Raw genomic sequence first — 25522 nt, forward strand, 5'->3', positions numbered from 1 at the left:
GGCTTGTTCTTCCTTTGTTCCAAACACAACCTACCCAGCATATGGCATAGAAAAACCTTAGAGTTCTGTCCATATGCATGTCCCTGCATGCCTTGCTGAGCCACAAGGTGTACCTGCCTTCTCTCAATGGGTCAATTGTATAGTTGATGGTGCTTAATGGGCCATCAATCAGGCTAGGCAGTGCTGATGCCAAATTTTCTGGGGTGTCACCCAGAAGCATACCACAAGTTTGAAATACAGATAGTCTAGAGCCAATACTTATAACTTTAAATACAAAATGATACATGCATACAGATAGCATAATTATAACCAGCAAATCATAATCTTTTGATAGGCATCCTACTTGATCTCCTTTGTACAAGATTTGGTGCAATTATAGGACCTTGGTTGCAACAATGATTTATACGGTCATAGTTCACGTCAGTAACATCACAGAGGTCTGGGAGGGAGTTAGGGTGCGGGAGGGGGTCCTGACCTGGGGCAGGAGGTTGGGGTGCATGGTCTGGGAAGGAGTCAGGGTGTGGGTTCCGACTTGGGGCAGAGGTTCCCAGCCAATGGGAGCTGCGGAGCCGGTGCTTGGGGTAGGGGCAGCATGCAGAGTTTCCCTGATTGCCCCTGCATGTAAGGGCTGGACATGCTGGCTGCTCCCGGGAGCCGCATGGGGCTATGGCAGGCAGGGAGCCTGCCTTAGCCCCACTGTGGCGCCGACTGGAATGTTAACGGCCTGGTCAGCATCTGCCAGGGTCCCTTTTCGGCCGAGCATGCTGGTCGAAAACCAGACGCCTGGCAACCCTACGCCCTGTCCTGCAGCCGGCCAGTACACTCTGTGACTCTGGCCTGTTGGCGAGAGGCCCAAGAGGGACGGACGAAAGCAGGGCTTGGCCATGTGCTGGGGCTTTAAGAATGGCTTATGTGACGCTGCCTTTTATTTGCCATCTGGGTTCTGAAGCCCCAGAGAAACATGGCGGCCGAGATCTCGCTGCCCCGTCCATTCGCCTCCGCTGTGAAGAGGGCAGGCGCAGACCGACGCGGCCCGGCCCCGGGGATATGAGGGGGGCTTTGCCGCCCTTCCCCTTCGAGCCGGGCACGCGGAGAGTCTCGCGCCGCAGGGAGGGCAGAGCGCGCACCGGTCCCGGCCCGCCGGGACTCTCCCTCTGTGACTGTGGGCTGCGCGCATCCCGGCCCGGGGGGCTGCGTTGAAGGGGCACGTCCAACTCGGCAAAGAGAAGCCGCGCGGCTGTGACGCAGACGTTCCCCTGTGAAGAAACTACATTTACAGGAAAAGGAGGACTTGTGGCACCTTCCGGACTAAGCAATTTAAATGCTCAGATACATTGGTTAGCCTCGCAGGTGCCACAAGTCCTCCTTTTCTTTTTGCGGAGGCGGCGGCGGCGGCTGCTCTGACACCTGGATTTACAGGTTCCGACATCAATTTGGCGGGAGTTCTCCAGAACCAGCGAAGGGGCTCCGGCTCCGGCTCCGCCTTCCGCGTGCTGGGCGCCTTCCCGCCGCCTCCCTTTCGGGCGCCCTCCGCCAGAGGGTTGTTTCCCCGCAGCACCCCGGCATCGGCCGCGACGCTCCGGGAAGTCCGTGGGAGGGACGCGGCCGCTTGCCACCGGCTGCTGTTGACGGCGGCGCGGCCCTAGGGCCCCAGAGACGCCCGCGGATCTCTCGGCTTTAGGGCGCCGCCCAGACCGGAGCGGGCGGCCGCTCTTCCCTCCCAGCTCCTCTCTATGGTCGCAGGTCCCAGTTCCCGCCGCCCACTCCCGTTCGTCACGTGGGCAGCGGTTTCCGGCGGGGACTCGCCGCGGCTGGAGCTGGGAGGCGGCGGACGCTCGCCGCGTGGGTCGGTGAGTGCGGTCCGCGTGGGGCCCCCTGCGCCCCCCACTCCGGGGGGCCCCGCGCATCAGCCCCGCCCCCTCCCGCCGGGTCGGTTTCGGGGAAACCGGGGATTCGCGCCCCCGCCGCTGCCGGGGGCGGTTACACGGCCCCGGGCTCAGCCCCCGCCGCTCGCTGCGGGCCGGGGGTCCCGCTCCCCTCCCCCGCTCCCCAGCGGAGCCCCGCAGCGCGGGGCGGGCGTGACACCTGGGGGCGCTGCCCCGGGGCCAGGGCGGATTCAGCCCCCCCCAGCGCCCCGCTGCAGAGGCGGGGCAGGGCACCCCCCGGGGGCTGCTTTGAATCGCTGACAGCGAGACCCGCGGGCGCGAGAGCAGCCCCTGCCGGGCACCCGCCTCTGGGCGTGCCGGGGCGCGGTGTGAACCCGTCTCCTGCCGGCTGAGGGGTCCCCACTGATGCTCCCCGAGGCGCTGATCCTGGGAGCTGCCCTGGGCGGAGGCGGCTGCTGCCCGCCCCCGGGAAGCTGGCAGGGTTGGGGCTCAGCTTTGGCGCTACCAGCAAGTAAGAATAACAATAAAAGCCCGTCTCGCAGCGAGCCTAGCTGTGCTCCGTTTCTGAGCTCTGACGCAGCGGCAGCAATAACTCAGCAGTAACTAACTGTCTGATAACTAAAAAAGAAAAGGTGGGGTGGAGAGGAGGCAGCACATGGAGCAAGGAGCTGGAGGTCCCCGCTTCCCATGAGCCGGGTAGGGAGCCTGCCCCCAGCCCTGCCACCTTCCCCACCCCCTGGGCCGCGACCCTCCTCGATCACCCACGGCACCCCGCCAGGCCGCACCCCTCCCCTCCAAACACCCACTGTGCCCCCCAAGCCGCTCCCCTCCCTCATCCCAAGTTTTATTCAGGGGTATATAGTAAAAGTCATGGACAGGTCACGGGCTGGGAATTTTTCTTTTGTGCCCATGACCTGTCCATGACTTTTACTAAAAATACCCATGACTAAAACATTGCCTCAATTATCAGCTATATAAGGTTTGGCCAGATAGAGGCCCTGAGACTACCTGTTGTCCTAGGCTTGTTGCAAATGGTTGAGTTGAAAACAGGAATTTCTACACTTCCTGTCCTGCTGCTCAGAAAACTGCATCAGCAGAAGTGGATTTGACCAGCTCTTACCGTTACTTCTGCAGCAGGGGTATGAGAGCTCACCTTTTCATTGGATAAACTTTCTTCTGATAAGTTTATGCCAGTAGCATACACTTTTCTCAAATTATATATATAACTCAAAAACTTTTTAATGCACAGTTAAAAATCACAATTGGCCAGGTTACACGCTGTGGAAGCTTTACTTTTGTGATTTTTAACTTGCAACGTTAATGTTGCATTCCTATACATTTAATTGCCTAGCTTTCTTTTAAAAGTAGGTGTGGGAATGACCCCTACGTATATGCGCTTCCTTGTGGTATAGATACATTTCAGGTAAACTGTGTGCGTATCAGCTGGGCATGTCTTTAACTACACGAGTAACAGGTATGCTCGTCAAAGACCACATAGTTTATTAAAATAAATTTGTTAGTCTCTAAGGTGCCACAAGTACTCCTTTTCTTTTTACAGTTTATTGGGGATTCTTTTATGGTGTTCTTCACACAATGCACAGTCAACCTGTGGAGCTCCTTGCCGGAGGACGTTGTGAAGGCCAAGACTAATAACAGGGTTCAAAAAAGAACTAGATCAGTTCATGGAGGTTAGGTCCATCAGTGGCTATTAGCCAGGATGGACAGGGATGGTGTCCCTAGCCTCTGTTTGTCAGAAGCTGGGACTGGGCAACAGGGGATGGATCACTTGATGATTACCTGTTCTGTTCATTCCCTCTGGGGTACCTGGCATTGACCAATGTCGGAAGACAGGATACTGGGGTAGATGGACCTTTGGTCTGACCCAGTATGGCTGTTCTTATGGTCTTATGTATTCACAAGAACTGCGCTCCTGTTAGGAGAGATCCCAAGATGTGCTTGAGGACCTGCTCTCCACACAAAAATTTGAAGTTTCTGTCCTGCTGGAGAATCCAGTGTATTGCTCCCTCTTGAAATCTGACTTATTTAATCTCTCCCCACTTAAAAAAAAAATGTAAAAACTTATTTTTTCAGAGGTATTTTTAAGTTACTACCACAGTTGCTGTAGTGTGTTGTTTTGTTTTGTTTACTCACCTTGTTTATGAATTTTTTGAGGCTGGGATGTTCTTTTTATTAGTTAATGAGAATTGTTTTGATGGTGGTGGCACTTTTGCAATGGAGCAGTCGGGGTGGAGCTTTGTGAATAAAATTATTATTTGGGGATGCAAAGTCTGAATTGTGAGTGTTATATAGTGATTAACTAGCTTTCTTTTAAAAACCATCTGAGGAGTTGAGGGGAGTAGAATGAGTTTGGGTGCCCGGCCATTTGAAAGGAGGGTTCAGGTTAGGAGGCAGCACTAAGGCAAACAGTTGTCTCCATATTTTGGAAAAAACTGCTCATTTAAATAGCTGTAATTGTGCTGCTTACAATGTAACATTTTCTTTTGCTGTGTATGCTCAATCTTGCATTTTTATACAGTAGAATCTCAGTTACAAATACCTTGGGAATGAAGGTTCTTTGTAACTCTGCACAAAATGTTATGGTTGTTCTTTCAAAAGTTTACAACTGAACATTGTCTTAATACAGCTTTAAAACTTTATTATGCAGAAGAAAAATGCTGGTTTTCCTTTACTTTTTTAGTAGTTTACATTTAACATAGTACTGTACTGTATTTCCTTTTTTTTTTTGTTTGTTTGTGTCTCTGCTGCTGCCTGATTGGATACTTCTAGTTCCAAATGAGGTGTGTGGTTGATGGGTCTGTTTATAACTCTGGTGTTTGTAATTCTGAGCTTCTACTGTAATTTTATTTTGGAGGAATTTTTTTCATTTAATAGAGCACCTGTTCATTGAAAACTGTCAATTTCGCAGTTAATCTGTTTCTGAGTTACATTTTTTGTGGGTGTGTCATAACCATACAGCTAAGGGTAGCCTAGAATTCCTCCTTACCTGTAAGGGGTTAAGAAGTTCAGATAACCTGGTTGGCACCTGACCAAAGGGACCAATGGAGAAAGAAGATACTTTCAAATCTTGGGGGCAGGAAAGGGGGAATTTGGAGGCTTTGTTGGTGTGCTCTCTGGGGAAAGCAGAGAGGCATCAGGTCAAAAAAACCCTCCTTCTCCTATAAACCATCCTGTACAAGTCTCTCATATTACACAGAGAGTAAGTAAATTACCTTTTGTTTTCAGCTTGTGAATTTTCCCTTTGCTAGAGGGAGATTTATCCCGGATTTTCTGTAACTTTAAAGTTTTGCCTACAGGGGAATCCATTGTGTTTTGAATCTGTAAATACTGTAAAGTATTTACCATCCTGATTTTACAGAGGTGATTCTTTTACCTTTTCTTTAAATAAAACCCTACTTTTAAGAACCTGACTGATTTTCCCATTGTTCCAAGACCCAGGGATTTGGGTCTTTGATCATTTTGTAACCGATTGGTTAGGATATTATTCTCAAGCCTCCCCAGGAAAGGGGGTGTAAGGGTTTGGGGGGATTGCTGGGGGAAGAGGAACTCCAAGTGGTCCTTTTCCCTGGTTCTTTGTTAAATCACTTGGTGGTGGTGGCAGCATTACTTAAACCCAAGGTACAAGGGAGAATTTGTGCCTGGGGAGTTTTTAACCTAAGCTGGTAGAAATAAGCTTAGGGGGTCTTTCATGCGGGTCCTCACGTCTGTACCTTAGAATTCAGAGTGCGGGAGGGAACCCTGACAGGGTGCGAGGGAAGACAGTTAGCATTTTTCTTCAGTGCAAAGTATATATTTTATACCCATCCTCCACTCTCCTTCAGAAGTAACTTAATGGATTGTCCTCAAACTTAAACACCTCTAGGATGGAGAACAAGCATAATATATTTCATTCCAAAGGATGATTTAAAAAAAAAAAATTGTTGGTGAGTAAAAACAAGCTGTTCTAACAAGAGAAAAATTTGCACCATAACAGCAGTTGCAATCAATTACTGCTATATGGTTTGTGATTACATAATGGAAATTATATTGGAATGCATTTATGCATGCCCAGAGGCAGATAAAGATGAGCTGAAAATCAAAAGCTTGTAAGATCTTAGAGCAGGGATCGGCAACCTTTGTCATGTGGCCCACCAGGGTAAGCCCCCTGGTGGGCTGGGCCGGTTTGTTTACCTGCCAGGTCCGCAGGTTCAGCCGATTGCAGCTCCCACTGGCCAGGGTTCGTTGCTCCAGGCCAATGGGGGCTGCGGGAAGCGGCGTGGGCCGAGGGATGTGCTGGCTGCTGCTTCCCGCAGCCCCCATTGGCCTGTGGGAGCTGCGATTGTCCGAACCTGTGGACACGGCAGATAAACAAACTGGCCTGGCCCGCCTGGGGGCTATCCTGGCGGGCCGCGTGCCAAAGGTTGCCGATCCCTGTCTTAGAAGCAATATGGGTATAGATGCTACCTGTTTAGTTTGGGACCAAAATGTAAGTTTTGTAAAACCGTTTAACGTGAATAGATTATTTTTTATTGAAACAGGATTTGTATTTCAATATTCTCATGTATTGCTGTGAACTCATACACAGCATTGAGCTAGTACATGAGAATTGAAAGTCACAAACTAAAATGTAGCTTCTAAGTCTCGTGTTAACTGTCCAAAAGAAGTGAAATCTGTCAAGTGAATTGGATTTAAAATTTTCATTTTTAATTATTCTGTGTGGATGTGCTATTACTAACACAGGCAAGGGGTTTAAGAAAGATTGCCCTGACAGGCAGGATGTGGATAAATTGGAGAGAGTCCAGCGAAGGGCAACAAAAATGATTAGGGGTCTGGAACACATGAGTTATGAGGAGAGGCTGAGGGAGCTGGGATTGTTTAGCCTGCAGAAGAGAAGAATGAGGGGGGATTTGATAGCTGCTTTCAACTCCCTGAAAGGGGGTTCCAAAGAGGATGGCTCTAAACTGTTCTCAATGGTAGCAAATGACAGAACGAGGAGTAATGGTCTCAAGTTGCAGTGGGGGAGGTTTAGATTGGATATTAGGAAAAACTTTTTCACTAAGAGGGTGGTGAAACACTGGAATGCGTTACCTAGGGAGGTGGTAGAATCTCCTTCCTTAGAGGTTTTTAAGGTCAGGCTTGACAAAGCCCTGGCTGGGATGATTTAACTGGGAATTGGTCCTGCTTCGAGCAGGGGGTTGGACTAGATGACCTTCTGGGGTCCCTTCCAACCCTGATATTCTATGATTCTATGACAGTATACATATAAAACATAAAGTTGCAGACTTTACTTTCTCTTCTGGCAAGAAAATATGCCTTCCGTAAACAGAGTTACAAGTGATGAATTTTGTTAGAAGTTTTTATATTTGGTCAGCAATATCCCAGTTTTCTTTAATTAAAAAAAAATCCCTTTGGGTTTGTTAGTTTAATGGTGAATTTTGTGTTTCTGTGTGTATCAAGTTTCCCCAAAATCAATATAAATATGGAAAATTTATGGTGGCTGGGATTTTGCTTGTTCTGGCAGATACCACAACATCTAGTGTAATGATTTCTCAGGTTCTTAAGGTAGTGGTTGTCAAATACAGGACTAATTCTATACATTTAACTACAGATTTATGCATTTTCTGATTTTATAATCTTAAAAACAAAACTTAAAAACTAAAGAAAAAATAATTCTGAATTTCTACATTGTAGGTTAATATCTCAAATTGAATGTAAGATTAGTAGAAAATCTTTACTAGAATATTTGATTTGATTACTAAACATTTGAGTACTTTTTTGGCAAGGTCCAGTTATTTTTATGAAACCACTTAATGAACCCTGATATTTATATATTTTTATTTCAGAAACTGAATATTATACTGGTATGAAGTCTGGGATTTGCTATAGTATAATTATTGCTAAAGTGAGTCTTGGACTAGTGCAAAAAAACTGTGCTAAACTAACAATCCAGTGAAAGTTTTATGAACTGATCCCTTTGAACTGCCAGCATTAAGACATGAATACTACATACCACTGAATTTTGGAGGCACTCAGATTTCGAATAGTATAAATCATTATTTTTATCCCAGGAAGGCTGAGAGTTATTGGCCCTTAAAATCATATAATGACATCTTGCTTTTTATTTTTCTGCTTGAATCCTGACATGATTTTAACTGCCACTATCAGGACCCATTACAGCCAGACATCAGTGCTTCATACAATCAGAAATCTTAGAAACAACTTTCATCTGGTATAGAATATTAATCTATTGGGTTGTGGTATCAGCTGCTAAAATTCTGTTAGTTCTAAAGTGGAGGTATGGTGCAGTACACAAGATTATCAGAATGTAGGAACCTTAAGGTGCAGTGTTTTGTGATTTGATAAAGCTAGAAGCAGTGTGTCAGTACAAATATGTTAAAGCTTTGATTCTGAACTAGAAAGTGTCTAAAAATGGCATCATGGGTTTCATTTTTTCTCATTGTGTACCTAGGTTAGGAAAATTTATGAGCATTTTATCTGTGCTGGTGCATCTGCATGGCTGCTAGTGACAGTACAAACTATAACATAGGCAGGGCACAGACAGGATTTTTACCACCACATTACCTACACCCTGTCTATCACTACAGCTTCTGCTGTTGGTAGCAATGGTGCAAAAATGTTTATACGCTTTCCTAGAGGAAAGCCAATATGCCTTGACTTTTCAGTCTTTTTATGTTTGTTTTATTTATTTTCTCCTAATTACCATTGCTGCAAACTTAACCTGTGGTTTGAGAGTCAAGCAGCCAGGTTCTTTCCTTTTCACTCATTGCGTTAGCAATGAAAGTTTTGTAGGTCAGATTAGGGCCTCAATTACACTTGTGCAATCTGGTTGTCTTATTTGTGTTGTTAGATGTGCAGCTGGTTGGGATTTTCTGACTGATGCACAAATGGAATAGAACCCTGCTCTAGGAGCTGCATTGACTTTGCAGTGCTAACATGAGTAAAAAGTCGTAAAAAATGTGCTGTTTGTTGGGAAAGAAAAGCAGATTTCACTCTGAATGCAGGTAGGGAGCAGTTATATTGCTTAAGAAGGTGCCCTTCTTTGTAAGTCTTTTTCAGATCTGAGCCATACTTTAAGGAGCAATAAACTATTCCAGAAGCCAGTTCTTGAGAAGAATAGACATGGTTTTACCGTAAGTTATTTGATTGCCCGTTGTTTAATTAACAATTTGAACGTCTCTCTGCAGAGCTTCAAAATGACTAAAAAGAGGAAACACCAAGAGGATTTCCAAAAGGTGAAGCTAAAAGTTGGAAAAAAGAAGCCTAGACTAGAAAATGCAACTGATACAAACTTCAAAACGAAGGCCATACATCTTCCTGAACAGCTTAAAGAGGATGGAATACTTCCCACGAACAATAGAAAACTTAACATAAAGGTATGGTAAGGTAAAAGTTTCAGCAGTGATTTGACAATTTATTATGTTTTTTAACAAAGGTTGTGTTTGAGCACTGTCTCACTGACCTTGACCAAATGCTGGACTATGGATACTTGTGAAGTTTAGATAGTGGCTTGGGTCTTTGGATGAGCTAATAACCTAAGGCAGAGATTTTAAAAAATAGGAGCCGGAAGTTAAATATTGTTTAGGAAGCTTTAACTCAAGACACTTGTTTTTTAAAATCTTGGTGTTATGTCATTAGTTTTTCATTAGTTTGTCCAGAGGCAGAAGGTTTCAAAAATAGACTCCTAAAGCCATATTTAACTTTAGGTTCCTGTTTTTCTTCATTTTTCATCTGCGTGCTATCCCCTCTCTAAGTCCATCTGTTGCAACCTGAAAGGAACTGCACCTTCATGATCTATCAAAGGCATCTGTTTTTGGCTCCTGGCTCTTCAGAGGTCACCTCTCTTGGGTAGGGATCTGTCTCTATCTCTTGACAGGGGTTTTTCCAGGCTGTAGTGTTTCCCGCCTACACTGTGATAGCCCTAATAAGCCAGACCACCTAAGCAGGCTTTCTCTGCACATTGCTTTCTCTCCAAAGGCTACGAACAGCTGTAATTGCCAGCAGTACAGGGTACCACACAGGTCTTTCTAAGCAAATACATTTGCTCTTAATGTGAAGGCATTACAGAGAAAGCATTAAAAACAATAAAAGAACCTACACATCTGCTAAAAAGCTTACCAGAGGTGACCCCAACTCCAACCTGGGGTTCTGGTAGGTGTCAGTCCTTCGAAACACATAACTGGATTTTCCCCTGGGGTTACAAGTTCATAACTGTCTCAGATTCAGAACCAGAACTATTATGAGTATTCAGTCTTTCCTTTATATAGCTTAGGCTTATGATCTTGGTCTCATGTAACAGGTGATCAGCATGCAATGGCCACTCTTCAGGGCAATAACTTCATAAGACTGTGTTTTTGCATAACTGGACATAGGGACTGATGGTGCAAAAATGTATTTGCATTGACCTCCCCTTAGATCAGTGGTGGGCAACCTGTGGGGTGCATGCGGCCCATCAGGGTAATCCACTGGCGGGCCGTGAGACAGTTTGTTTACATTGACAGTCCACAGGCATGGCCACCCGCAGCTCCCAGTGGCCGTGGTTCACTGTTCCTGGCCAATGGGAGCTGCGGGTGGCCGTGCCTGTGGACAGTCAATGTAAACAAACTGTCTTGCGGCTCGCCAGCGGATTACCCTGATGGGCCGCAGGTTGCCCACCACTGCCTTAAATAGTCCTCAGGTCCTCATTGACCTGCCCTTAGCTAATCCCCAGGAAAACCAGTTAATACTTTTTGTTCCAAAAGTCCATTCTTGTCTGACACATTGTTCAATATAGTCCTTTTAATCAATACAGTCCAGCTCTCACATCTGTCACCTTTTCCCCTTCTAGAGGTTGCATACAATTCGAGCCACAATAATTCGTAAATGATTCTTTTAATATATTGGACTCCAAAGATACTTAAATTTAATTCAGTACGTTCTCCAAAGTACAGCAATTTTCTGCAATATATCTGTCACACCACCTTCCTTTCCTTGACTCTAGCTCTCCCACTGGAGGAGATGAGGGGCCACCTTCAAAGAAGTAAGTCTGCTATGGGTAACTTAAAAGCAGCTGTGCAGTCATAGCTGGCGTACTCCAGCTCTACTCCGCAGGTAGAAGTGGGTAAGAGAGAGTCTTGCTTGCTATTATTAATTCAGGAGGCACACAGATGTTATGATTATGAAGGTCATGTAAGTACCTAGATAGCAAACCATGAAATTATTGCATACTTCCTGTAATTAGGAAGGTAGGTGACTTGTTGGCTGTTATGCTCTAAAAGAAAGCATTTTTGGATCTGAAATTATTAAGCTCTTGATATAGTCCATTAAAACAGTTTCTATACCTATTAAGTCTTTTAAGAACAGATTAATACTAGAAAATGGGTCAGTTTAAAGTTTTTGAAGGAATAACTAGTAAATGTGTCTCTCTCTCTTCTTGTAGGATCTGCTTTCACAGATGCATCACTATAGTGCCGGAGTTAAGCAAAGTGCTCTTCTTGGGCTCAAAGAACTGCTGTCCCAGTATCCATTTATAATTGATGCACACCTTTCAAATATACTAAGTGAGGTGGCAGCTGTATTTACAGACAAGGACTGTGGTGTCAGAGTAGCAGCAATCCGGCTCCTTCAGTTCTTGGCTCCAAAAATCCGAGCCGAGCAGATTGCTCCATTTTTTCCTTTGGTAAGTGCCCACCTCTCCAGTGCCATGACTCATATCAGTGAAGGAATTCAGGAGGATTCTTTAAAGGTCTTGGACATCTTGTTGGAAGAGTACCCAGTCCTCCTTACTAATCGCTGTAGTATATTGCTGAAGAATTTTGTAGAGCTTATTTCTCACCAGCAGTTGTCAAAAAACCTGAAAAGTAGAGAGAAAATATCCTGGATGCTGTCTGTTAACCCTAACCGCAGAGTAACTTCACAGCAATGGAGGCTGAATGTACTGATCAGATTCAAGAAGTTTCTCCAAGCATTGGTAGATGGTTCCAGTGGATCAGAAGAAGATGAAGAGATCCAGGAGCAAAAGGAGAACTCCCAGTTCATGAGGAACTCAGTATGTATAAGCTGGAAGGAGCATGCCAGTAATCAGCAGCACATCCAGCTATATGAAAATGGTGGGTCACAACCAAGGATCAATTCAGCATTCAGACTAAGGTGAGAAAAATGTTACTTGTCTGATAGTTTCATTGAGTCAATTCTATATTTACAACTAAGCTAATATGAAACTGTTGTATGTTGTTGCTGCTGAGCCACAGGTGTTCATTTTTGTTCTAGGACTCTAGCGAGATTTATATTAGATCATTCAGTGAGATGGGTTATTTTACCACAACAATTTGATCAGGTTATGGAATATGAAAATATAGAAGTATTGAGCGATTGATAACCATACTCTATGTCCATTATGACTCTCTCAGTGCTGTTTTTCATTAACCACAAATAAAATGGTCATTTATACCACTTGTTACAAATTTTCAGTACAGGCCATCCTTCCATTACATCTTCCATGCAGATGGAACACCAGAGCATTATTTTTTACTGCGTATAAATGGAGAGTGTGAAGGCAAATCCCTTTTTAGTAGTAGAAGTTAAGTGTACTGGCCCAGAGAGCGTCTCATGCTTTAATGATGTGCATATTCTAATGTGATGTAGACACATTAACTTCAGGCCATGTGATCAGCACTTTTTTTTTTAACTGAGGAATTTTGAAGGCTCAAAAAGTTAACCTGTCTTGACTGTAACTTTGATCTCTTTTCTCCAACCTACGGTTTCTTTGCCTGAACATAAAATCTTTCATACTATCCATTTTATAAATACTGTCTGGCTGTCTGAGGTGTACAACTATGTGGCTATTTGGTATAATCACACAGGTCACTTATTTTGAGGTCACACATAGAATTGTCAGTGCGCACATGCTTTTCATCAAATTACCAATTTTCTAGATCAGTTCACTTATAGATAAAATGTGACTTCTTGAAATATGATTTCTTTAACTGACAAAAATTAGTGATGAAAGTGAAAAATAACTTTTTTAATGTATGCTTACTAACAAGAAATAGAAATAATTAACAGATACCGAGAAATGGACTTAATTTTACATTTATGAAAAAACCCAATTGTATATTTCTAGTCCTCTTCCCTAGTGACCCTCCCTACACTAGACAAAAAGCCTTGCCCCACTTTGTTCATGCAGTGCCTGTAAGACAGTTTGCATCCACACACAAATGTCATCCTTGGCATTTTATATTCATTGTAGCATTCATAGAATTAACTGCCTGAGAACAGTAGTACTACCTACCTCTTAGGTAGCACCTTTCATCCATAGATCTCAAAGCAGTTTACAAAGGAGACACGTAGCATTATCCCCATCTTATGGAGTGGGGAAACTAAAGCACAGAGCTGAAGTAACTTGCCCAAAGTCATGTAACAGGCCAGTGACAGAGCTGGGAATAGACCCCAGGTCTCCTGAGTTCCAGTCCAGTGCTCTATCTACTGTATATCTGATTGAACTACAGGAGGGTATAATGTGTCTTTCCCCTGTGCAAATTCAAAGGCAAAGCTATTAGCTGGTCTTCCCATCTCCACTGCCACGTTTTACCTGTCAGTGACTGTTCTGTGCTTCCTGCCATGGGGGCAGATCAACAGGAAGCACCTTATTTGCAATGAGTACTGGGAATTATATGAAGTTAACAATAGTGTGCAGTTGATTGCCAGTATCCGCTTCTGTAAGCTAGCAAGTAAAAGAGTTCAACAATTTTCTTGATTTCCAATAAAATCTGCTCCACTGAAAACTTTGATTGAGTTGTAAGCTGGGCTGAGCCAGTGAAAAAGCCCTGCTTGGATAATGGAGTGCAAGTCAATTCACATGGAGTCAGAACTAGCAGGTTTACGCCAAGATGTGTCAGAGGCTTGCCAAATTGTGCACTGAATGCTGTCCATGCAATGTGAGAGCTGAAGATGCATCATAACAAAGACTGAGAAGATACCTGAACATGTGGTCCAGCTGAATTAGCTGCCCTTTCTGTGAGAAGCTGGATTTCAGTAAGGAATCCAGAGAGTCGCTGATGTGAGCGAGCATGAGGAAGAGCCAGCAGATTACCAAGAGGAGATGTTACCAGAATCTAAAGGATGGCTGGCAAAGGAAGGTGATGGCAGCAAAGTCAAGTTACTGGGAAAAGAAGGGCCCTCCTCAAAAGGTATTGAGATGTATTTCATTTGATCACATTTGGTGGTTGTTTTACTATGTGCACCGGGGGATTGGGGGGACCTGGGGAGTGAGATAAATAGGACCAGTCCATCTTGTCTTACTGGCTACAGTCCATCTTGTCTTACTGGCTACAGCCATGATTGCTAAGAGTGCAAATTACCACTAATAAGGGTAGAAGTAGTCTGGTGCTGGAGATCGAAAATAGATGACTAGATAGTAGTTCTCAACCCGGGGTCCTGGGCCCCCTGGGGGGCTGTGAGAAGGTTTCTGGGGGTCCTCCAGGCAGGGCCAGTGTTACAGTCACTGGGGCCCAGGGCAGAAAGCCAAAGCCCCACCATGCAGGGCTGAAGCCTGGGGCCCTACCACCCGGGCTGAAACCAAAGCCTGAGCAACTTAGTTTCGCGGGGCCCCCTGTGGTGTGGGGCCGCAGGCAGTTGCCCTGCTTGCTAACCCATAATGCTGGCCCTGGCTTTTATATGCAGAAAAACAGTTGTGGCACAGGTGGGTTAGGGAGTTTTTATAGCATTTGGTGGGCGGTGGGGGGGCCTCAGAAAGAAAAAGGCTGAGAACTCCTGGAGTCAAGCATAGAGCCCTTCTCCCTGACCACTTTTTCCTGCCCAAAATATCACATTAACCTGGAGGCTCTTAATCCTGTCATCCCCAATTCCATCTCTTTTAGCTCTGCAGTCAGTTCTCGGGGCTTGTCCACGCTTACTGGAGGATCGATGCTGCGGCGATTGATGTATCCATGGTCGATTTTAGCGGGTCTTCAGTAGACCAGCTAAATCGACCGCCAATCGCTCTCCCGTCGACTCCTGTACTCCACCTGATCGAGACGAGTAAGGGGAGTCTCCTGTCGATGTCATGTAGTGTGGACCCCATGGAAAGTAGATCCAAGCTATGTCCATTTGATTTACACTATTCACGTAATTCAAATTGCATAGCTTAGGTAGACTTTTCCCTTTAGTATAGACAAAGCCTCAGCCTCTGCTACTACTGTTGCTGCCAGGAAAGAAGTAACTTCTAATGGGAGGGAAGAGAAATGCCTGGGATTCCCGTGGCTCCTATTCTTCATGGACAGTCTCAAAATGGCCAACATAAATGTTTAACACACAAACAATATTAACGTCCTCCTGAAAGCTACATCTTTTTATTGCACTAAATCTTACAGGCAAGGTCAGTGGTCCAAGATGTTACTCATTGATATAATACTTTTATTACCCATGAGAGGCATCAGTGCAGATAGTGCAAATAAATTTATCATGTATTTTAATCTTTTGCTGCTCTGACAGCGGGGGACAGCAAAATCTTTCAGTTGGCTACACTTCTAGCTTTCTGACAGCTTTCTTATCAAAGCAGTCGCTGTCCTGGACATAAAAAACAATAACTTGCACACAGGATGGAGAGGGGGGTGAGATATTAATTGCTGCCGTGTCTGGTACAGTCTGCTATTTTTATTTAAACAAAACAAAACCTCACTTGCCACCAAACTGAGTACCATACATACCCCATAACTGGAGTATTAGCTTTTGAAATAACTTATAATAGGCCCATGTTTGTTCCCTATCTCTTCCTCCCAAGTGCTCCAGGCAAGAATTAAGCTTTTTACCTTTTAAAAAAAAAAATGTAATGCATACCTTGTCTTAGTGATCACTGAGAATATTGCAGATGGGCTCTGTGAAGTCTTATCTGCATACTGTTTAGCTTCATTCCAAAATGAGAATATTTGAACAGTTCAAAGCCATAATTTAATGTTCAAATTTGCCTTTTTCTGATTCTTCACTAGGTTTTGCTGATACTTATGAAGTTGTAGTTGCAATGGATGAGGAATTGATTGAAATATCTCCTCTGCGAAGATTCCACTTTGTCCCACCAGATTCATTTTTTAGGAGGTCAAGAGCAGAGAAATGAAATCCCCTGACATCTTGAAGAAGGCAATGTCGCGGGGTGGGATCTTCTTTGAACTACAGTTGGAGCTAAAGAGGAAAAATAAGCTGCAGCTGATTCAGGAGGAGGAGAGAAGGAAGCTGCAGAGGAAGTTGAAGGAGACTGGATTGCAGGAGAAGACTGAGACGGACCAGGCAAGAGAATAAATGGAGTATTAGATGTACATCAGGTGGATGAAGATGGAAAGCTAAACTCAACTCATTTGCCAAATCATTAGGGCTTCTGTACTGCCATTGGCAATGCTCCCCAAGGAGAGGCGTACATATCAGCCTGATGTTGGTTTCAAACAGCCTTATACAAGTGACTTGTCTCTTTTGGCATTTGCAAATGGCTCCCCTCTTGCCTTGTGTCTCCACTAGACTCCCTTTACCCTCCCTCTGCTAGGCTTTCATCGTCCTCTTGCTGCTCTGATGACACAGATCAGTATTATGCGCATCTATAGAATCTTTTTTCCTTGAGCTCCATCTTAATTTTTTGTTTTATTAGAATCTGTCTTATTTATTAATTAAATAGTCTACATTCTATTAGAAATTATTTGAATGCCTAATAGTGACATAGGACAAATAGTAAATAGTGCTTTTACCACCCAGTCCCTTTGTATCCAAGTGTCCTATAATAACTACCTTGTACAAGGTAAACAGGATGAATTGTTACAGTAACAGTTTTTCCAGGCTACCTTAGCATTAAAATATATTGTAAGGACTATACATTAGCAAAGTGGTTAACAATTTCACTGACATGAAACACTCATAGCTCCCATATCCCTGTATAGCAAAGTATACTGCAATAGTCAAATGTCAACTTTACAGACTACCCTAATCTTTGCGCACTGTAGCTTTTGTTAGCTGTGGAGGTCTGTTTACACCTCTTTTGCCACTGAAGTTGCACAAACTGGTTGAGCATATCCTGGATCTACCAGTTTTTCTTTAAATGGCAGTTATGCTGGACTCTTGCCCACGAGTTTCAGCAGCTGAGTACAATATATCTTTCTGCTTTCACAGTTCAGTCCATCTTGCTTTCACAAATGTTGTGAAAAGTCAGGCTATTGAAATAAGTGGATGTATTCAGTCAGTGTTTTTATTACAGTTTAACAGGAACCTGGAGGAGCTTGCTTTCAGGTTTTTCAAGGGCACATTGATCTACCATTCAGTGCTTGGTGATGTGGTAATTAAAGCAATTTGTCTCCATAATGTGAGTAAAATTCAACAGACTACTGCAGTCTAGCCTTTGCAGAGAGATTGTAAAGTGTTATTTCTGACTGAGAAGTAAGTATTCCAGCCAATTATTGTAATTCTAGAATCCCAGCACAATGTAATCCCATCACTGCACAGTATCCATACCACAACCTTATCCTACTGTTTGGATAAGGCTCAGGTCGAGAAACTAGACAGACCTTAATGTGAGGTTGCTTGCCCTGGGACTTCTGTTGGAGTTCCTCTTGGTGTGCCAGATGCTGTCATACATACTTTGCTCACTGACTGTAATCTAAAGGTCTGTAATCTAAAAGTAGAATAATAATGAATTCCACCCACCACTGTTTGACTCTCCTCCTCAGTGTGATCTTTCCATAACAGCCAAACATAAGACATTTATTCTAATATAAACTGGGACAACTCCTCTGAGGAGAAGTTCATGCCATCAGTGGTGATAATAAAATAGGAATATTGAAGATATGTCTATGCTTAAACAGCTACAGCACTTCAGTGTAGACACTCACTACAGTGACGGGAGGGGTTCTCCTGTTGCTGAAGTTAATCCACCTCCCTGACAGGTGATAGCTAGGTCAATTGAAGATTCCATTGACCTAGTGCTGTCAACACCAGGGGTTAAGTCGGTATAGCTACATCTCTCGGGGGGTGGATTATTCACAACCCTGAGAGACAAAGCTGTGCCAATGTAAATTTCTGGTGTAGACTAGCTATGAGATACTTACACAAGATTCACGTATTGTAACTATGTTCTTATATGGACCCCACTACTAAGTTCTTTAAGCTCCCACAACCATTTTGGAAGTGTTCTGGGAATGGTAGATAGGTGCTTTTGTAGTTTCAAATGTCTTAGGAAACAAATGCAGTGTTTTAAGCAATGTTCTGTAGACATTAAATTGTGCAAATAAAAGTGGTGTAACCAGCTTTTTCATGTAATCTCTATCGCTGCAGTGGTTCACTCTCCTAGTTTACATGCACTCTTAAGTTTCCTAGTTGCTAAGAAAGATCCTCTGGTGGTGCCTCTAATGCTTCTGCATATAATGTTCCTTAGAAATAAAAGGAAACTGATGTGGGTTGTTAATTTTACTCTTGTGGATGTAAGTGCTGTGGGAAGTGGCACTTGAAAGTCTGGGTGGGAGACTTCCAGGGAAAATAAAAGAGAGAAACCTAAAAAATATAATTTCCCTCTGCTGCCTTGGGTGGAAAAAAATGCGGTATTTTTCAGGGCAAAATATCCTGTATGCATCTCTTACGTAGCTGGTTGAGGGAAAAAACAAGCCACGGTAACGTGATCGCAAGCCTCATTGAATGTTGTTTATCTATACCTGGGTTCTAAAGATTTTGACACATGCTTCATTTCCTCTTTCTTGGCTTCTTTCTTTGTCTGCTTCTCTCCTTGCTTGGTTATTTTTCACTGTTCTTTCTCCTCCCTCACTGTGCCCTTGCTGCTGAGTGGGAGTGTGCACTACTTCTGACCCCTTCTCTTCTTCCCTTTATGTCTCTTGCTGTCCTCCCCTCCCCGCAAGGGATCGTGCCTGGTAATACACAATTATTATGGAGCAGTAACTTTAAAAGATTTCAATCTGCTGTGCCTGTTTAGTATATGCCGTGGGTTGTACCATAGGCAAGCCTTCTCTGCAGAGTTTGGCTAATTGTAGAATTTTGAAATTACAAATGTGGCCAAGGCAAGTATTTTTTTTTTCAAACTATCATAAGTTATTTATCTTATTGGGTGCACTTTAGTTTATTGAGATTCTAGAGAGATTATTATAGTTATAGTGTTATTTCCATTTTTAACTATAGGGACTTTCACTGCAGCTGGAATGAAGTGAGCCCACTAATTATCAAGTCAAAGTAATGTACACAAGTTCAGATTTATAATGGGAGTTGCTTGTCAAGTGGGTTGAAAACCAGACTGATAATGGGATATGGTGTCCAAAATCATAGGATGAGGGCATTATTGCTCTCCAGAGAGTTCTCTTTCGGGGGGCAGATGAAACATGTTGCCTGTATATTTGAATATATTTGAAAATACTTTCAAATCCTGGTTCTTCTGAGATTGCTCTGTTTTAGGAGCTTTGTAATTTTAAAATATTTACTGGTTCTCATTTATGGGCGCATAACTCCCACTGAATTCCACAAAAGTTGCATGAATGTGTCGGAGGGAAGAATCTGGCCTCCTGTGTAGTGCATATACCATATATACTTGTTCATAAGCCAAATATTTTTGGTAAAGAAGTGATGCATCAAAGAGCGGGGGTCGGCTTATAAATGGGTCTACACCAAAATTTGATGATTTTAAACTCTATGAAATCATTGAATTGAATATCTAATACATTGTCGTTTTGTTCACCTGGAGCATCTGCAGGCATGGAGCCCCTTAGTTTCCTGTGGCTGCGGTTTGCCGTTCCCAGCCAATAGGCAGGGCCGGCTCTAGGTTTTTTGCCGCCCCAAGCAAAAAAAATTTTTGGCTGCCCCCCCTATTTTTTCCCCATGCCCCTCCCCAACCTCGCCCCTTCCCCAAATCCCCGGCCCCGCCTCCTCCCCCAGGCGTGCTGCATTTCCCCTCCTACTCCTCCTTTCCAGGCTGGGAGGGAGGGGGGAGAAGGGGTGTGGCGGTGCGCTCAGGGGAGCAGGCGGAGTGGAGGTGAGCTAGCGTGGGGAGGGCCGCAGGAAGTAACCCCAGGAAGTAGCCGGGGTGGGGGGTAGAGGAACTGCTCCCTGCCCCAGCTCACCTCCACTCCACCGTTGCCTCCTCCCCTGAGTGCTCCAACCCTGGAGCACCCACGGAGTCGGCGCCTATGAGGGCCGGCCCTGGAATGCTGCCCCTGGAGATGTGCCGCCCAAGCACGTGCTTGCTTTGCTGGTGCCTAGAGCCGGCCCTGCAAATGGGAAGTGCGGGAAGTGGCGCCACTTCCCGCAGCTCCCATTGGGTGGGAATGGCAAACCAGGGCCACTGGGAGCTGAGAGGCTCCTTGCCTGTGAATGCTCCAGGTGAACAAAACGTCCAGACCCGCCAGTGGCTTACCCTGACGGGCCAGGAGCCGAAGTTTGCCAACCCCTGAAATATTGGGTTGGCTTATGAAAGGGTCATACAGTTTTTACCATTTTTACTTATCCATTTTGGGGGAGTCGGCTTATAAACGAACTGGCTTATGATCGAGTATATACGGTAGATCTTTTAGAATACAGACAGGGTGTTAAGGGAAAATGCCCTTGGATATTCTAGCTCACTTAGAGAGAAAATATGTGGGACATAGTTTTTCTTTTTGAATCTATTATGCTAAAATTATACCATTTCACTTTCTTGATAGTTTTATTCTAATAATCTTATTTTCACATGAATCTGTAGTGGTCAACTGCCAATTGTTACTCTCTACAAGAACAAAGCATGTAAAACTGGCTGAAGCATCAATGGGTTCTGAAACCTTGTTTGCACTTTTGTCTGCATTTTTTTTTTACCTACTATTATTGTAAGCGAACCCTAAGATTATAATAGTTGAAAGAGATTAGATTTTTTCTCTTTTTCAGTTTGTAAACTCTCCTTATTTAATAGCACTTTGTTTACAATCAGTTTTAATTATTTTTCCTCTGCAATCATTTCACTCTGTGTGGATTTTTCACGTAAACGGGGGAGAGGAAAACATTTATTTTATTTTTATTAAGTAAGTGTGATTGTAAAGGCACAAAGATTGGCAGGGGAATTTGGAAGCAGGTGTAGAACTTTAACTTTTCTTCTAGCTCAAACTGACAACATCTCATCAAAATGAATTCAGTGCACTGTTTCAGTTTTTTAAAGCAAATAGTTACTTTTTAGCTTAATATATTAAAAGCTATCATATTGTGCAAATACAGTGCAGTGAAGGTGGTCCACTTCTCTTTTTAATGTAATGCTCTTTATCTCTGATTTTTTTGCTTTTGTGGTTTAGGTCCCTGGTAAACGTGACCGACAGAGTGGAAAAAGGCCTGTCCTCTGCTGAAAATTTAAAAGGGTTTATTGAGATAATAATTCCAATATTGATTGAGTGCTGGATTGAAGCGTCTCCTGCACAACTTGCTGCTCCCATTCTTGGAAATCTTTTGGAACCTGAATCTCAACAGCTAATGCAACAAGTGCTTAGTATCATATACTTGCTGTGGAAACTCACAAAGCAACATGACGAAACACACAAAATGGTAAGAGAAAGGAGTAATGTGATCTACAGCTTAAGCACATAAGTTAAATTTGCTCTGCCTATAATTTGGTGACTCTTTATGATATAAGTGAGGAAAATAGTTTTTAAAATAATGGAAATAAAAATTTAGTCCCAAGTCTTGAACGTGATCTTATGGAAGTATGAGTTTGAACTTTCTCATCCTTTAATCTAGAAAAGTAGCTATCAAACTGTGGTCTTTCGACCACCATTGATTTACAGAATCCTTCCTGGCACTCTGCAAGGCAAAAAGTTTTGAGATCGAAGCAGTGGAAGATTGGATTGTTGGGAAGGTATATGGTTCTGTGAGAGCATCTTTGATTCTCCAACTTTTCACTCTGCAGACAGCTCTGTAGGACAGTGAATCATTTTTCTGAGCTGTAGTAATCTTGAGAAGCTGGAGAGGCTTCATAAAAGAAAACAAGGTCTCAAAGAGCCACAGAATAATCATGGTGTGAGGTCCTTATGTTGCTTTCCGGTATTTGCAGAGTGATGTCATGACTCTCAATTTTGAAGATAATCAAAATTACAACAAAAATATTGCAAAGCAGTGTTGAAATGTCTTGCCTTTGTTATTTGCAGCTCCGTGCCTGTTCACCAAAGTAACTTCTTTTTTACTTCTGCTACACACTTCTAGATTCTGCAGCATGGTATAGGGATGTCACTTTTCCCATTCCCTCTTCCCCTTTGGCTGCTGGGACGGATGGGAAGAGATATGTTGGCAATTCCTTTCCTAACATCTCTGTAAGAGAGTGCAGGTTGATTTGCTGAGCACTCTCTATGCTGCTATATGTTCCAGACAGCATGGGTAGCTGTGTGTCTTTGATCAGCTGTTTTGCTCCTGAGATCAAATGGAGTTGGAGTTGCTCTTGTTGAAACCATGGACTTCAAGAGATGCACAAGATGAGAAACAATGCTGTAAAAAGTGTGTGTAGTATGTGTGTGTGTATATATTACTCTCTTCTGTACATGTCACAGTTCAGGGCAAATGCAAGTGTATTTCCCCTCTATGGTCTAGCAAGGGCACCTACTCGCAGGTTACTGGCTCCCCAGCTGTCATCTCTTGGGCAGACACACACGTCTCTCCCATTCCTGACCTGGGTATTTCCAGGCTTCACAGTTCCTTGCCTACACTGACTTCCCCAGCAAAGTCAGACTGCCTAAGCAGGCCTGCTCTGCTTTTCTCCGCAGAGGCTGTAAATGATGCAAATGCTGCAGTGATAATTTACCAAACAGCTCTTTCTAATCAAGTAAGTGTTTTCTTAAGAAAAAGCATTATAGAGAACACATACTGAAAACAATAAAAGCATCTGCACGCATGCAGACTAGCTTACTAGATATCACCTCAACGCCACCAAGCGCTCCCGCTGGTGACCAGTCCTTCAAATCACATCAAGGTTTTTTTTTGTGGTCAAAAGTTCAAACTTGTAGTTAGCTCAGAACAAGCATGCCCATGAATCTGTATGTCACTGTCTTATCCTTGTTTTGGCCTCTGCTCTTGTCCTCCTGTAGAAGGTGATCACCAGACAATGAGTTTCTCCTCAGGGTGCAGCTTTGAAAGGTTAGGTCCAGAGGAGAAAACTTACCTCGTCCCAAGTATTTCCTAGGAATCCCACTTAACTTTTTCTAGCATGTTATTTCAAAGAGAACTTTGCTCAAAACACTTCTCAGGGCTTACATTAGCCATGTCTCTTCTTTAGAGATCTTACATACAATTCCACATACTCATTTGTATTTTGAATACAATGAACTCCTAAGATCATGAAACTTAATTCAGTAAGGTTTGACCAGAATATTGCAGGAAATTCCCATATCTGTCTTAATACTTAATGTTTTATGATGTTACATTGTGAGATTTTCCACAGTATGAAGGAAGTTGAAGATAAAACTATTATTTTAAATCACAGTTGGCACTCTTGTTGCAAATTGCATTATAAGACTGCTTTCAGGGGTTAGTTTGTTTTAAATTACACAGGGTTGAAACTAGCCAAAAAACCCGTTAATTTTAATTAATTTTCTTCTTCTATAAAATTTTGTCATGAATCAAAATGTTTTTATTCAGATCATTGTCTGTCTGAAGGACTCTCTGAATTGACACACCAATGTTCATGGGATTGATTTTTATTCTTAACTAATACTACATCTTAGTTACTATGTGAAGGAACTAACCATAAAAGAGCTATGCTGCATTTCTCTTTTAGGAACTCAATTATACTAGCTTTCTTATGGTTGCAGTGGTCACTAGAGTGCCATGGTATTGACAATTGTATAAAAACTTAGATGAAACTGTTGATGTTATGTCCTGCTATTTTCAAGTGTTCAAAACTTCCTTGAAACTTACCTTTGGGGCAGAAACATTTCAGAACTTGAGGATATTACATTTTTTTTTAATCCTTTTAAATCATGGAGTCAGAATGAGAAACGCCCTTTTTTCTTTACATATTGAACCCATGCAAATGACTGAATTTTGGAAGCAGAAACTTTGCATGTAAATAGTCCTTGAAAAGTGGTGTTTTGGAGAAATGGTGAAGGTGCAGAGAAGAACCACTAAAATGATTAGAGATAGGGCTGGGAAAAATGCCTTCCAGTGAAATTAAAGGAGCTATAAGTAGTTCCTCAAAAAGAAGATTGAGGAGATGGTTTGAATAGTGTATAAACACCTTCATGGGCAGAAAATACCAATAAAGGGCTCCTTATTATGGTGGTGAAAGGCATAACAAGGACTAATTGCTGGAAGTTAAAACCAGATAAATTATAAGTGGGGCTCGTGACATCATCTGTTAAGGTTGCCTGTTACTTACTGTTAAGACTCTGTTTTCAGTTGCTTATAATATTGCATATCTAACTGTTTGGCCTTCAATTTTCTATGCTGGATGTCTCTCAAGTTGAATGATTTTTGGAAAATTTTGGCTGAAATGGTTCAACGATTTCTGAGAATCAGACTAGGGCAAATAACATTTTTTTTCTTCAAGGAGTGTCCCTGTGGGGGCTCCACTTTAGGTGTCTTGACGCCCTGCGCTTGTAATCAGAGATTTGTGGTAGCAGTGGCCAGTTGGGCTGTGCACACACTGTACCCATCTCATGCCGCACCGATCAGCAGTGCCCTCTCCTACTTCAGAAAAAAATAATAGTAGATAATTCTTGGTGGTGGTGTTAGCTTAGTTGTAGTTAGCTTCCCTATCCCCTTGCCCTACTCTAATTTCTTTAATTGCACCAAAAAAAATTTTTTTTTTCCCTTTTACCTTTCCTATCTCTTTGGCAGTTTTAGCCTCAAACAGGGTTTACTCCTTTTTTTTTTTTTTTTCTCTGAGGGCTTGTCTTCACTACCAGGGTAAGTCGACCTAAGTTATTCTACTCCAGCTACGTGAATAACGTAGCTGGAGTCAACATAGCTTGGGTCGACGTACCCCAGTTTCTTCATTGCGCTGCACTGGTGGGCGACACTTTTCCATTGACTTACCTTAGTCTTCTCGGGGAGCTGGAGAGCCAGGGTCGACCGGAAAGCACTATGGTTGATTAAGTGGTTCTTCACTAGCCCCACTAAATCAAGCGTCGATCTCCCCATAGTGAAGACCCAGCCCGAAGAAAACTACTCTCTCAGGCATGCCAGGTTCACCTGGTTTTAAATGCTGCCTGACTCGCAGACTCACATTACTTAAAAGTTTCAGAGTAACAGCCATGTTAGTCTGTATTCGCAAAAAGAAAAGGAGTACTTGTGGCACCTTAGAGACTAACCAATTTATTTGAGCATAAGCTTTTTCATTGTTCTCAGATCCAAGGGTTTGGGTCTGTGGTCACCTATGCAAATTGGTGAGGATTTTTACCAAACCTTTCCCAGGAAGTGGGGTGCAAGGGTTGGGAGGATTCTGGGGGGAAAGACGTGTCCAAACTACGTTTCCCAGTAAACCCAGTTAGTTTGGTGGTGGCAGTGGTTATTCCAAGGACAAAAGATAAAATTAATTTGTACCTTGGGGAAGTTTTAACCTAAGCTGGTAAAAGTAAGCTTAGGAGGTTTTCATGCAGGTCCCCACATCTGTACCCTAGAGTTCAGAGTGGGGGAGGAACCTTGACATGGTGGCAGAGTGGTGGGATTAA

General features: G+C 43.4%; 1 protein-coding gene across 8 annotated transcripts in view; it reads left to right on the forward strand.

Moving 5' to 3' along the window:
• Positions 1–1374: 1374 nt before the first annotated feature.
• Positions 1375–25522, forward strand: part of TEX10 (testis expressed 10) — a 130409-nt gene continuing 106261 nt past the window's right edge. Inside the window, exons 1-5 of one of the 8 annotated variants that reach the window (XM_073332516.2) lie at positions 1795–1850; positions 2907–3025; positions 9089–9277; positions 11320–12029; positions 21164–21410. In XM_073332516.2, the coding sequence (XP_073188617.1) occupies positions 9098–9277; positions 11320–12029; positions 21164–21410 (1137 nt within the window). In that variant the 5' untranslated portion in view covers positions 1795–1850; positions 2907–3025; positions 9089–9097. Of the gene's footprint in view, positions 1851–2134; positions 2398–2906; positions 3026–9088; positions 9278–10881; positions 10921–11319; positions 12030–21163; positions 21411–25522 lie in introns of those variants that run through there. The other 7 variants (XM_078851651.1, XR_012157406.2, XM_073332519.2 and 4 more) reach the window with 7 other exon arrangements.

This window comes from Lepidochelys kempii, chromosome 2 (assembly GCF_965140285.1).
Source record: "Lepidochelys kempii isolate rLepKem1 chromosome 2, rLepKem1.hap1, whole genome shotgun sequence".
NCBI classification, from domain to species: Eukaryota; Metazoa; Chordata; order Testudines; family Cheloniidae; genus Lepidochelys; species Lepidochelys kempii.